This window comes from Pan troglodytes, chromosome 9 (genome assembly GCF_028858775.2).
Source record: "Pan troglodytes isolate AG18354 chromosome 9, NHGRI_mPanTro3-v2.0_pri, whole genome shotgun sequence".
Lineage (NCBI taxonomy): Eukaryota > Metazoa > Chordata > Mammalia > Primates > Hominidae > Pan > Pan troglodytes.
The window spans coordinates 9,568,907-9,581,151 of NC_072407.2; the positions used below are offsets into that span (position 1 = coordinate 9,568,907).

General features: G+C 39.8%; 2 protein-coding genes across 2 annotated transcripts in view; both read right to left on the minus strand.

The window, feature by feature from the left end:
• The window catches only part of HBE1 (hemoglobin subunit epsilon 1), a 254,659-nt gene that overhangs the window by 168,993 nt on the left and 73,421 nt on the right, over nt 1–12,245 (minus strand). The gene's annotated exons all lie outside the window — the stretch shown is intronic.
• OR51I1 (olfactory receptor family 51 subfamily I member 1) lies at nt 2,368–3,354 on the minus strand. Its single transcript, XM_521780.5, has one exon. It carries the CDS (start codon nt 3,316–3,318, stop codon nt 2,368–2,370), a length of 951 nt encoding a protein of 316 aa, XP_521780.4. The 5' UTR covers nt 3,319–3,354.

Consider the following 12,245-nt stretch of genomic DNA (forward strand, 5'->3'; position numbering starts at 1 on the left):
ATTTAAAATTTCCCAGTGCACATAAAAGTTACGTTTACACTATAATATAGTCTGTGAAATGTTCAATAGCATGATATCTAAACATGTACATACCTTAATTAAAAATACTTTATTGTTTAAAAATGCTAACAAAATGAGCATATGCTGCTGAAAAGATGGTGCAGATAGACTTGCTCAACATAGGGTTATTACAAACCTTCAATTTGTAAAAAATGCGACATCTATGAGGCACAATAAAGTGAAGCATGTAAAATGATCCATGCTTATATATAGACGTTTTAGCTTTTTATATTAGAAAGTACATAAACAAAAATTGGATGACTACTGTTGTAAATATGAAACCACCTTTGCAAAGATTATGACAGTGAGAGAAATCTAACATGATTGACACCATCTTGCTTCTAGCCTCACAGCCTGGCTGTCTTCACTCATTTCTGGGCATAGGCCAAGCTAACCATAAGAGAATTTGGTTTATAGTTTAACTTAGAAACAAGGACCATCATAGTCCCTCCCCCAAACTAATCACCTCCTTGTTCAGAGGCTGAAACTACCTTTGTAAGGCTAATGAAAGACTACAGGATTAGAAATAAGAGAGGGGCCTGAATTCTGCTAAAATGTAGGTATAGTTTTTACTGTCCCTTACTGCTTCAAAGTGATGTGGCCAGAGGTCACAAGATTTGTGACTGCTCCAATTGGTCCTATAGTTAACATTGCTACTGTAGAACTTCAGATTTGTGTTTTGAGATGTTTTTCAGACTGACCCCATCCAGACTTGTAACTCATGACTCAGCTGGTCCTCTGCACCCACCACACACAGAGCCAGACTCAGCACATGACTACCGTTTTCCACATTCTTATTATTGTATCCCCAACCAATCAATAGCAGCACCTATTCCCTAGTCCCCTGCCCACCAAACTACCCTTGAAAAACCCCAGCCTTTGAGAGTTTGGGGAGACTGGTTTGAGTAATAACTCCATCTCCTGTGTGGCTAATGTCAATAAATTCTTCACCGCAATACCAGGGTCTCAGTCTGTGCAGTGGGCTGGAAGAACCAATCAGTGACTACAAACACACTAAGTATTTCAAAAAAGTCACAGACAACCTTACAAAGACAACCCTTGTAAGCTGGATGAGTCAAGGAGAATAATATGTGGTGAGGACAATATTTTCATTGTAATTGGAGGTCCCAAAGTGAGTGCGAATGATCAGTGACACTAATCACTGATCAATCAGCACAGTTCCATAAATTCACTTTATACAAAGGCCTGTGTGTTTAGGAGATGAGAAGATGGTCGTTCCCACTTGACCAAGGTTTGCAGGAAGCCTAGGCAAACATGGGCAGATGCAGAGGGGAGGGGACCCACTAGACCCATGATTATGGGGCTGAGGAAGGGGCAGGATGGGGAACAGATAAGAATATAAACACCACATGCACGGTAAAGCCACAGAAGCATGAAAGGAAGGGAGGAAATAGAAAAAGGGTATAGCCAGGAACAGTGATATCAGACTTATTTGCCAATAAGTGTTTATCTAAAATTGAGCCTGGGATTCTACTAAAGAAAAATTTGCTGCTTTTGCTGAGATTCTTAGAATCTGTAGCCTGGGCATTGTGACATTGTTCATATTTTATTTCATGCTTCAGTTGAGGTCTTTTGGTCAGCTGTTCATTCTCAGAGTGTCGGTACATAAATTCTGGGTGTGAGACCACTGGACAGCAAGCTCTAGGAAGAGTCTCTTTTCTTACATAACAAGAAGTTGCTTCATAGGTAAATGTAAACCAAAATAAACAATTTATTGTTTGATCAAGAACATTTTTGAGAGTAAAAGAAGGTAACATTAATAATAATGCTAAGGAAAACAGATGTAAACCATGAATATCTGGAGAAAACCAGAGAGCATGCTCACCTTACTCAAAGACATGTTCCTAGGATAATATTTTTTAATTGGAAGATATGGCTTAGGTAATCCCTACCTAACCCATAAAAATAGAATTTTGCTTTATTTAAATTTAAATTTCATTAAGTCTCAAGTTTTTACTGTTAACTTACTATTTGTCAGGCTTTTTTGCTAGGAGTTTTGAGAAAATGAGGAAAAGGAAAATCCATTACTTCTGTCCCAAAGTCACCATATCTGGTTAGAAGAGAAAGTCATGTACATGTGCACACACAGAGACACACATATACAAATAAAATGTGAGATGGAAAGGGTTAGGAATAACTCTTGCATTTCAGATTCAAGCCTGTTGCAATACTTTGAATTCCTTGTTCCTATTCCTCCTCAAAATGCCTAATGTAGAGCTTTGCCCATAGCAGAAACATTATCGGAATTTATGAATTTAATGACAGTTCCTGACTCCTTGCAGTGATTCAGAGCAATTCCCTCTTGCAGGAAAACAAGGTGAGAATTCTCTGTCTTATTGGCTGGGTGTTAACACTATAGATGATGGGATTAAGTACAGGTGGCACAAAAAGGTAGATGCTAGACATAAGTGTGTGGACAATGGGTGAAGCATGTTTGGCAGCACGATGCATCACAGACACCCCAATCATGGGCACATAATATATAAGCACTGCACAAATATGTGACACACATGTGTTGAGAGCCTTCCACCGTCCCTCTCCAGAAGCAATGCCCATCACTGTATAAAGAATCAAGACATAAGAGACCACGATAAGCAATGAGTCCAGCCTGAAAGTTGCGAGAACAATGGCTAAGCCCAGGATGCTGTTGAGTTTAGTATCTGCACAAGGCAGCTGGATCAGATCTGAGTGGAGGCAGTAGGAGTGTGAGAGGACATTAGTGTGGCAATAGGGCAGTTGCCTCAAAAGGATTGGAAGTGGGGCCATGAGTGCCACACTCTTCAGTGTAATGCCCAGACCCATGCAGATAATACGGGGCAGGGTCAGGATGGCTGTATAGCGCAGGGGGTTGTAGATGGCTACAAAGCGGTCATAGCTCATGGCTAGTAGGACCCCTGACTCCATGCAGGAGAAGGTGTGAATGAACAACATCTGGGCCAGGCAGCCATCAAAGTCAACTCTGTGGGCATCAAACCAAAGATTGCCCGTAACAGTAGGCAGTGTAGACACAGAGACGCCCACCTCAGTGACAGCCAACATGGAGAGAAATAGGTACATGGGCTCATGTAGGGCAGAGTCCTCCTGCACTGCTGCCATAATTAGGATGTTTCCCCCAATGGCCACAATGTACATGGTGAAGGAAGGGATGGAGAGCCAACCATGTTGGGCCTCCAGTCCTGGGATGCCAGTCAGGAAGACAGATAGGAGGTCAAGACTTTCATTGCTTTCAGCTCCCATGCCACCAACAGCAGAGATCAGTCTTCACCTGCCATTTGAAAAAAACTGAAGTTAGTCCCCACCTGTTGGATCTTCTGCCTTAGCGGCCAACCTGAAAAGTTGAAGAAAGGAGATGGGGCAGGAAGCAAGAAAGTTGGAGTCATCTACGTCATTCTGAATAAAAGTATAACAGACATCCTCTTTTCTCCTCCTGTTCTACTGAGTTCCAGAATCCTAAATGTTACTTGGAAAAGAGATATTTCAGACTGCTCCATCTTTTTAAGTTTTTTAAAAAGTTTTAAATACTTTTTATGGATGCATAATACTTGTACATATTTATGGGATACAAGTGACATTGTGTCACATGCATAAAATGTATAATGGTCAAGTCGAGGTACTTAGGATATTCATCACCTTGAGTGCTTATTACTTCTATGTGTTGGGAACATGTCAAATTCCTCTCTTTTAGCTACTTTGAAAAATATGCATTGTTGTTAACTCTAGTTACCCTACTCTGCTATCAAACATTAGAACTAATTCCTTCTATCTATGTGTTTATAGCTATTAACCAGCCTCTCCTATCCTTAACACACATGCCTTTCCACCCTCTGGTGATTATTCTACATTCTACCTACATGATATCAACTTTTTTAGCTCCCACATTTGAGCAGGAACATGCAATATTTCAGACTGCTCAATCTTGTGAAAGACAGCATAGCTTAAAAATTAAGAGCAGAAACTTTGGAATAAATAAATCAGACCTGAGCCAAAATCCATACTCAGCCAGTTACTAGATGTGTGATGTGTTCAACTTATTTATACTCTGATCCAAAATTTTGTTTTTGTTTGGCTTGGTTTGAGCTTTAACTTGTGACATGAATGTAATAATACTATTCTTTCTGGTTGTAAGAAAAAATGAGAAAATTAATGTCACATATTCAGTATTTTGAACTAAAGTCTTTCAGAATCCATTTGCAGAGCTTCAAATTACTGAACATGAGACATTAATTTTCTCAGTATCTCTACCTGTGAACTGGGGATTAAAATACACTTGCTTTTTAGATTTCTTGTAGGATAAGCAAGATATTACATGGGATATTGAGTAAGATATTTTATTCTTAGAGAGACACTAGGACCCAGAGAGAAAAAATGAATAACAGGCCACAGCTTAAAAGTCAGTTTCTGCAGAGCCTAGATTACAGTTTAGATTCATGATCTTCTCTTGTAGTAAGGTTACCAATTTCACTATGGAGATGAGAGTAAACTGTGGTCTGATCTAGGTTGGAGTCATCAGAAAGAACTGAGTTTTCATTTTATGAGGCCAGCATCATTCTGATACCAAAGCCGGGCAGAGACACAACCAAAAAAGAGAATTTTAGACCAATATCCTTGATGAACATTGATGCAAAAATCCTCAATAAAATACTGGCAAACCGAATCCAGCAGCACACCAAAAGGCTTATCCACCATGATCAAGTGGGCTTCATCCCTGGGATGCAAGGCTGGTTCAATATACGCAAATCAATAAATGTAATCCAGCATATAAACAGAGCCAAAGACAAAAACCACATGATTATCTCAAAAGATGCAGAAAAAGCCTTTGACAAAATTCAACAACCCTTCATGATAAAAACTCTCAATAAATTAGGTATTGATGGGACGTATTTCAAAATAATAAGAGCTATCTATGACAAACCCACAGCCAATATCATACTGAATGGGCAAAAACTGGAACCATTCCCTTTGAAAACTGGCACAAGACAGGGATGCCCTCTCTCACCACTCCTATTCAACATAGTGTTGGAAGTTCTGGCCAGGGCAATTAGGCAGGAGAAGGAAATAAAGGGTATTCAATTAGGAAAAGAGGAAGTCAAATTGTCCCTGTTTGCAGACGACATGATTGTTTATCTAGAAAACCCCATCATCTCAGCCCAAAATCTCCTTAAGCTGATAAGCAACTTCAGCAAAGTCTCAGGATACAAAATCAATGTACAAAAATCACAAGCATTCCTATACACCAACAACAGACAAACAGAGAGCCAAATCATGAGTGAACTCCCATTCACAATTGCTTCAAAGAGAATAAAATACCTAGGAATCCAACTTACAAGGGATGTGAAGGACCTCTTCAAGGAGAACTACAAACCACTGCTCAATGAAATAAAAGAGGATACAAACAAATGGAAGAACATTCCATGCTCATGGGTACGAAGAATCAATATCGTGAAAATGGCCATACTGCCCAAGGTAATTTACAGATTCAATGCCATCCCCATCAAGCTACCAATGACTTTCTTCACAGAATTGGAAAAAACTACTTTAAAGTTCATATGGAACCAAAAAAGAGCCCGCATCGCCAAGTCAATCCTAAGCCAAAAGAACAAAGCTGGAGGCATCACACTACCTGACTTCAAACTATACTACAAGGCTACAGTAACCAAAACAGCATGGTACTGGTACCAAAACAGAGATATAGATCAATGGAACAGAACAGAGCCCTCAGAAATAACGCCACTTACCTACAACTATCTGATCTTTGACAAACCTGAGAAAAACAAGCAATGGGGAAAGGATTCCCTATTTAATAAATGGTGCTGGGAAAACTGGCTAGCCATATGTAGAAAGCTGAAACTGGATCCCTTCCTTACACCTTATACAAAAATCAATTCAAGATGGATTAAAGACTTAAATGTTAGACCTAAAACCATAAAAACCCTAGAAGAAAACCTAGGCATTACCATTCAGGACATAGGCGTGGGCAAGGACTTCATGTCCAAAACACCAAAAGCAATGGCAACAAAAGCCAAAATTGACAAATGGGATCTAATTAAACTAAGGAGCTTCTGCACAGCAAAAGAAACTACCATCAGAGTGAACAGGCAACCTACAACATGGGAGAAAATTTTCGCAACCTACTCATCTGACAAAGGGCTAATATCCAGAATCTATAATGAACTCAAACAAATTTACAAGAAAAAAACAAACAACCCCATCAAAAAGTGGGCGAAGGACATGAACAGACACTTCTCAAAAGAAGACATTTATGCAGCCAAAAAACACATGAAAAAATGCTCATCATCACTGGCCATCAGAGAAATGCAAATCAAAACCACTATGAGATATCATCTCACACCAGTTAGAATGGCAATCATTAAAGAGTCAGGAAACAACAGGTGCTGGAGAGGATGCGGAGAAATAGGAACACTTTTACACTGTTGGTGGGACTGTAAACTAGTTCAACCATTGTGGAAGTCAGTGTGGCGATTCCTCAGGGATCTAGAACTAGAAACACCATTTGACCCAGCCATCCCACTACTGGGTATATACCCAAATGACTATAAATCATGCTGCTATAAAGACACATGCACACGTATGTTTATTGCGGCATTATTCACAATAGCAAAGACTTGGAACCAACCCAAATGTCCAACAATGATAGACTGGATTAAGAAAATGTGGCACATATACACCATGGAATACTATGCAGCCATAAAAAATGATGAGTTCATGTCCTTTGTAGGGACATGGATGAAACTGGAAACCATCATTCTCAGTAAACTATCACAAGAACAAAAAACCAAACACCGCATATTCACACTCATAGGTGGGAATTGAACAATGAGATCACATGGACACAGGAAGGGGAATATCACACTCTGGGGACCGTGGTGGGGAGGGGGGAGGGGGGAGGGACAGCATTTGGAGATATACCTACTGCTAGATGACGAGTTAGTGGGTGCAGCGCACCAGCATGGCACATGTATACATATGTAACTAACCTGCACAGTGTGCACATGTACCCTAAAACTTAAAGTATAATAAAAAAAAAAAAAAGCCACAGAAAGAACTGAGTTTTAGCTTTGACAACGTAAATCTTAGAAGGGAAGAACCCCTAGTAAAGATCATCTCCATGTATCCCCATTCCACCTCAGAGAGGGAAAAATGTTTTGAATGAAAGTGAGACTATGGTTTTAAAAAGCTGAAAAAGGGAGAAATAGGAATATGGACAATGAAGGATATAAGCATTTCAGGTGAAAATTATGCTAATACACAAGTTACCTCTGAGATAGAAACAAACAGAGTTTAGGAAAACTATCAAAGATGTAGTGGCTTCTAAAAGACCATATTTAACCAAGAATATATGCAAAGATGAAAACAAAGACACAGAGATACAAGACTCCTTCAGTGGCCATGAGATCAGAGAGAAATAGCTAATCCCAGTCAGAAGGTTGAAATAATATATGATGTAATGTAATACAATGTAACATAGTTAATGTAATATAACAAATTAAATTTATAAAATTAATTTTTAAAGACAATAACAGTGAAGTAGGAAGGGGCGCTCATGACTGGTATAAAAACTGAATTACTTCCAATCACCAGTTCACACATTCACTCAATAGATTTGATGTATGAGTCAGTGATCCTGCACCAATTCTTTATCCTGTGGTTACCCAATGTTGATGTGAAATTGTTCATACATCTGAAAAGTTTAATAAGAATGCCCTGCTGGAATAAATGTATGGTCAGGAGAATGTACTGTCAAGGGAATGCAAAGAGCTATGACCTCCAGGAGTCATACCAGCCTGGGCAACATAGCAAGGCCCCATCTGTACAAAAAATTAAAAATTAAAAAATTAGTTGGGCGTGGTGGCACATGCCTGTAGTCCAGTTACTTGGGAAGCTGAAGAAGAAGAATCACTTGAGTCCAGGAGTTCCAGGCTGCAATGAGCTATGATTGCACCACTGTACTTCAGCCTAGGCAACAGAATGAGATCTTATATCTAAAAATGAAAAAAAAAAAGAGCTATGACTATGGAGACAAGAGCAATGTAATTATGAGAATGATCCTAGGTCCTGCATTCTCTTACTCTCTACACTCTTCATGCACCAGCTCTGCTGAACTCTGTCCTCCCTCAAAATTAATGACTTTCCTGACATGTGAAATGTGTTTCCTTGTGCCTCTTACCAATTTATTTATCTTGAGTCTACCTTATTGATCAGCAGTTCTCAACCTTTGCTATGCATCAGAATCACCTGAAGAACTTAAAAATCCCAGTGCTCAGGTAACACCCCATACCAATTAAAGTAGAATCTCAGGGTGTAGTATCTAATTATCAATGTTTTAAAGCTCCTCAGATGAGCCCAATGTTGAGAACCACTCCAGATTCATTTTGTAACATTCCAGCCCCTTTACAGTGACAGTATTTTAGACTAAAATGAAATTTGCAAGCTCTCCCTGTCTCCCTCCATGACTTTCAGATAACTTTCCTACTCCACTCTGGACCTACAAGTTAAACATTTATTTGTGTTTCTTCATCCACTAGACCACTCAGCATCCTGAAGCTCCTCTGAATTGACTTGGATTTGCTTATAATACTCCAGGGTGGTGCCCACAGATGTAGCCTAGGTTTTGGGGCTAGTGCACCTCTCTAGAGGGTCATTTAAGGGACAGAAGGGCTTGGCAGGACTCTTTTGAATCTGTCTAATTATCTCTCCTGAAGATCCTGACCTGCCTCACCTGAAGATGCTGGTCCCTGGTAAAGCATCATCTTCAGCAGGAAGTAAGAATCAAGACTTCGACGGACCATGAAAAGAGGAACATGCAGGACAGTGAAAAGATTGGCAACATCAAGGAGACCATAGCTCAAAAAATTAACTCAATCTGTGGATGGAAAATGACAACCAGAGGGGCAATTTCTTCACTCCTAAGATGCCTTATTTCGATCTCATAACAGCCATATCAAGTGACTTGCCTGAAACCTGTAAGTGGCTGATCTGGGACTAGAATCTAGTTCTTCCAATTATAAGTCCCATGGTCTTCCCTATAAAGGCCAGCAGCCAACCTTCTGAAGCAAAAGACATCTAAATGAGAAAAATGGGAAGATGCTGGAGAAGTCGGTAATCTTTATTTTTCCAGGCAGAGAAAAAGACTGAATGGCAGATAGATTTTTTTTCTAGCCTCCTATGCAAACTGGAGGTCAGGTGGTGGGGAACAGGGGTTAAGTCACCTTTGAAAAATAGCCCCATCTCAAAAGGCTATATATTCAGTGATAAACTTAATAGGCTCTCTAGAATCTGAATCAAGAGTCCAATCTTGTACCCACTGAGAGAATGTCCATCTTTATACAATTATCACCCATGCTCAGCATCAGCATTCCCAGTGATGGGGAGTTTATCGCATCCCTAAACCACTATCCTGGACAGATCTCATGGATATGAAGTGCTTTCTCACATTGGTCTTAAACATGCTTTCTCTACATTATAGATAATGTTGCAGACTCAGAGACATAATAATCTTCATCAAGTATTAACTGAATATTGCTCATGGAATATGTTATTTTCTTGCAGAACACTTATGTTAATTTGTAAACATATATGTACTTGTGTAGTTATCTAATGTCTGTATCCCTACCAGACCATAAATTCTAAGAAGAATGGATGATATTGACTGTTTTTGTTTGTCTGTTATCACTAGATAACCCATACTAGCACAGGGTCAAATACATAACAGATGCTTAATAAATATTTTAACTGGATGAATAAATAACTGAATAAATAGTATCTGAGGTTTCCATGGTGATATCCTGTAATCTTTCCTTCTTCTCTTAACCTGTCCTAAATCCCTTTAGCTATTTCTCCAAGTGTCTGACTTTTAATTTCCGCACCACAAAAGTCCTCCTGTCAGAGTGACCAATCAATAGTCCAGTGTAATATGAATCAGCAGTGTGATATATAGCTTAAAACATCTGTAGTTTTTTCTAACACTATTTAGCAGAAACAATAACTTTCTTATCTGTAACTTTGTAATATTTTGTACAGACTTTTTCTATTTTATTAAAATTACATTTATACCTCCTTCCTGTCAGCTTTTGAGCTCTTTTAGGATCAGACTTGTGCCTGGTTCATCCTGTCCTTCTCAACACATGACATGATTCTGACACAAAGATATGCTAAAAAAATCATTAATGAATAAAAGATGAATATACTACTTAGGCTGTAACTGAAGTACCTTCAGTTTTTGGTTCTCTATTCTAAATAGGAGTTAAACTGACTGCATCACACGCAAAAAGTAAAGGGAATTAAGTCACATTAAGGACACTGAAGGAATGAGTGATGCTTCATTTTGACCAGAGAAGACTGCAGTAGAGACGGGTTGGGATCAGTATGACAGGTGCTGAGCCATAGGTGGAGATCACAGGGTGACAGTCTGGGGTTCATGTAAGAAACACTTTTCTAAAATCACAATGAAATAATAAGCTTCTGGGCAGTGAAGGTGTTCAAGCAAAGACTGGATAACTCTTCATGAAAGTTCTGGAAAGAGAATGTCAGCATCTGCTGAATCGAGGTTAATGGTCTTTCAGCTCTCTTTCTGCTCACAGGCCTGAGATTCCAGACTGGCAAGGTGTCTCCATTCAGTGACAGAATCCCATGTCTGTGGATCTGTGTGGGACAGAACAGAGGCAAGTTCTCAACCCCTGCTGTGTGATCACCCATGTGTCTTTCACTGCTAAAGCAGTCTCTGGCAGCTTTACCTGAAAGTGGCTGGCAGACCATGAGGGTATTTGAATGAATATTGTTCGTTCTATAGAAAACCTATGTAAAAGTGAGATTTGAGGATTTTTAAATTGTGCACAACTATGCAAACATACACAGGCATTGATAGAGATTCACTCAAAGATACAGAGGCATGATAAGAGAATCTGAGAGAAGCATACAGAAGCACAAGCAGAATTGTAGCTAGAAACACACTTATTGTATACATACCTCAAAGACACAGACTGATCAAAGTGTCTTTGATCACCTTGAGAGAGCTTTGTGAAGTGTGAGTTGGACTGAGAGGCAGAGGACCAGAACTCACAATGGCTCTAGAATGGACCTCAGGTGGGCACCAGCCAAGAGAGGAGGCTGCCTTTATGCCTCTGCGGAATTGTTCCCAGATGCCAGAGCCCCTGGGGTCCTGCTTTGCCTGAGTGTGATGCTGTGCTGGTATTGGGGAAAGGAGGGGGGTTAGATCTTACCTTGGGAATAAAAAGATAAGAAAAAGCAAACAAGAAACTACTTCACCTGGAGATACTGCCCTCTCTCCACTGATAAAATGAAATTTCAACTCCTTCCTTATAATGATGAAGTTGGAGACAAATTCTCCAAACTTCATAGCAACACCCCCCACAGTTATGCAGTCTCAAAAGTGCAACTCTGTGCTCAGAACCCACAGTCTAGATCCCTGAATTCTGAGCTTAAAACTCAGATCTCAGGCAAAACCTAAAGCTTAGATTCCAGCGGGAAAATTCCAGAGCTCAGATCTCAGAGACTGGAGCTTGAAGGCCAGAGACAACCCCAGGATTTAAGCCAGAGAGGATATGACCTGACTGCCTCAATCCACTTAGTCCTACACTTCCCTCCTGAACTCCCACTCCCATGGTCTGCCAAGTTACTGCAAGTTAAGGGTCTCCTCCAAAAGAAACATTCCAGGATACTGAAGGACCATGGGTTCAAAATCATACAGACCTAATTTTAAGTCCTGGCTTTGCCACCTGATTTTAGAAGATTAACATTCCTTTAGTTTTGAACCTGATTTATAAAAAAGGATAGCACCTAACTACAAGGGATTGAGATTCAAATGAGAAGAAGGAAGTCATAGGTTTGTTTCTTTTTATTGAATTTATCACACATGCTAGTTATCGTTAAGTTCTCTTGCGGGTTTCGATTTCAGGTCTCCCAAACAGATTCTTTTTCCCAACACCTGAACTTCCCATTAAATAATCCATTTTACTTCTTGTTCATCTCAGTTTTAGAGTGAGGGTGTATTGAGAGAAGGAACAGCAGGAAGGCTCTCTCCCTTTTCTATCAAGTGGTGGGATGGTTCAGGGAGGGAAATAGAAGATGTAATGTTCTCTTCCCCATGTGGAGCACTGAAATATCAAAGGAACAGAGGAACAGTGGCA

Bases quoted from the DNA above. Each gene is read 5' to 3' on its own strand.
- OR51I1 (XM_521780.5), bottom strand. From the start codon at position 3,318: ATGGGAGCTGAAAGCAATGAAAGTCTTGACCTCCTATCTGTCTTCCTG.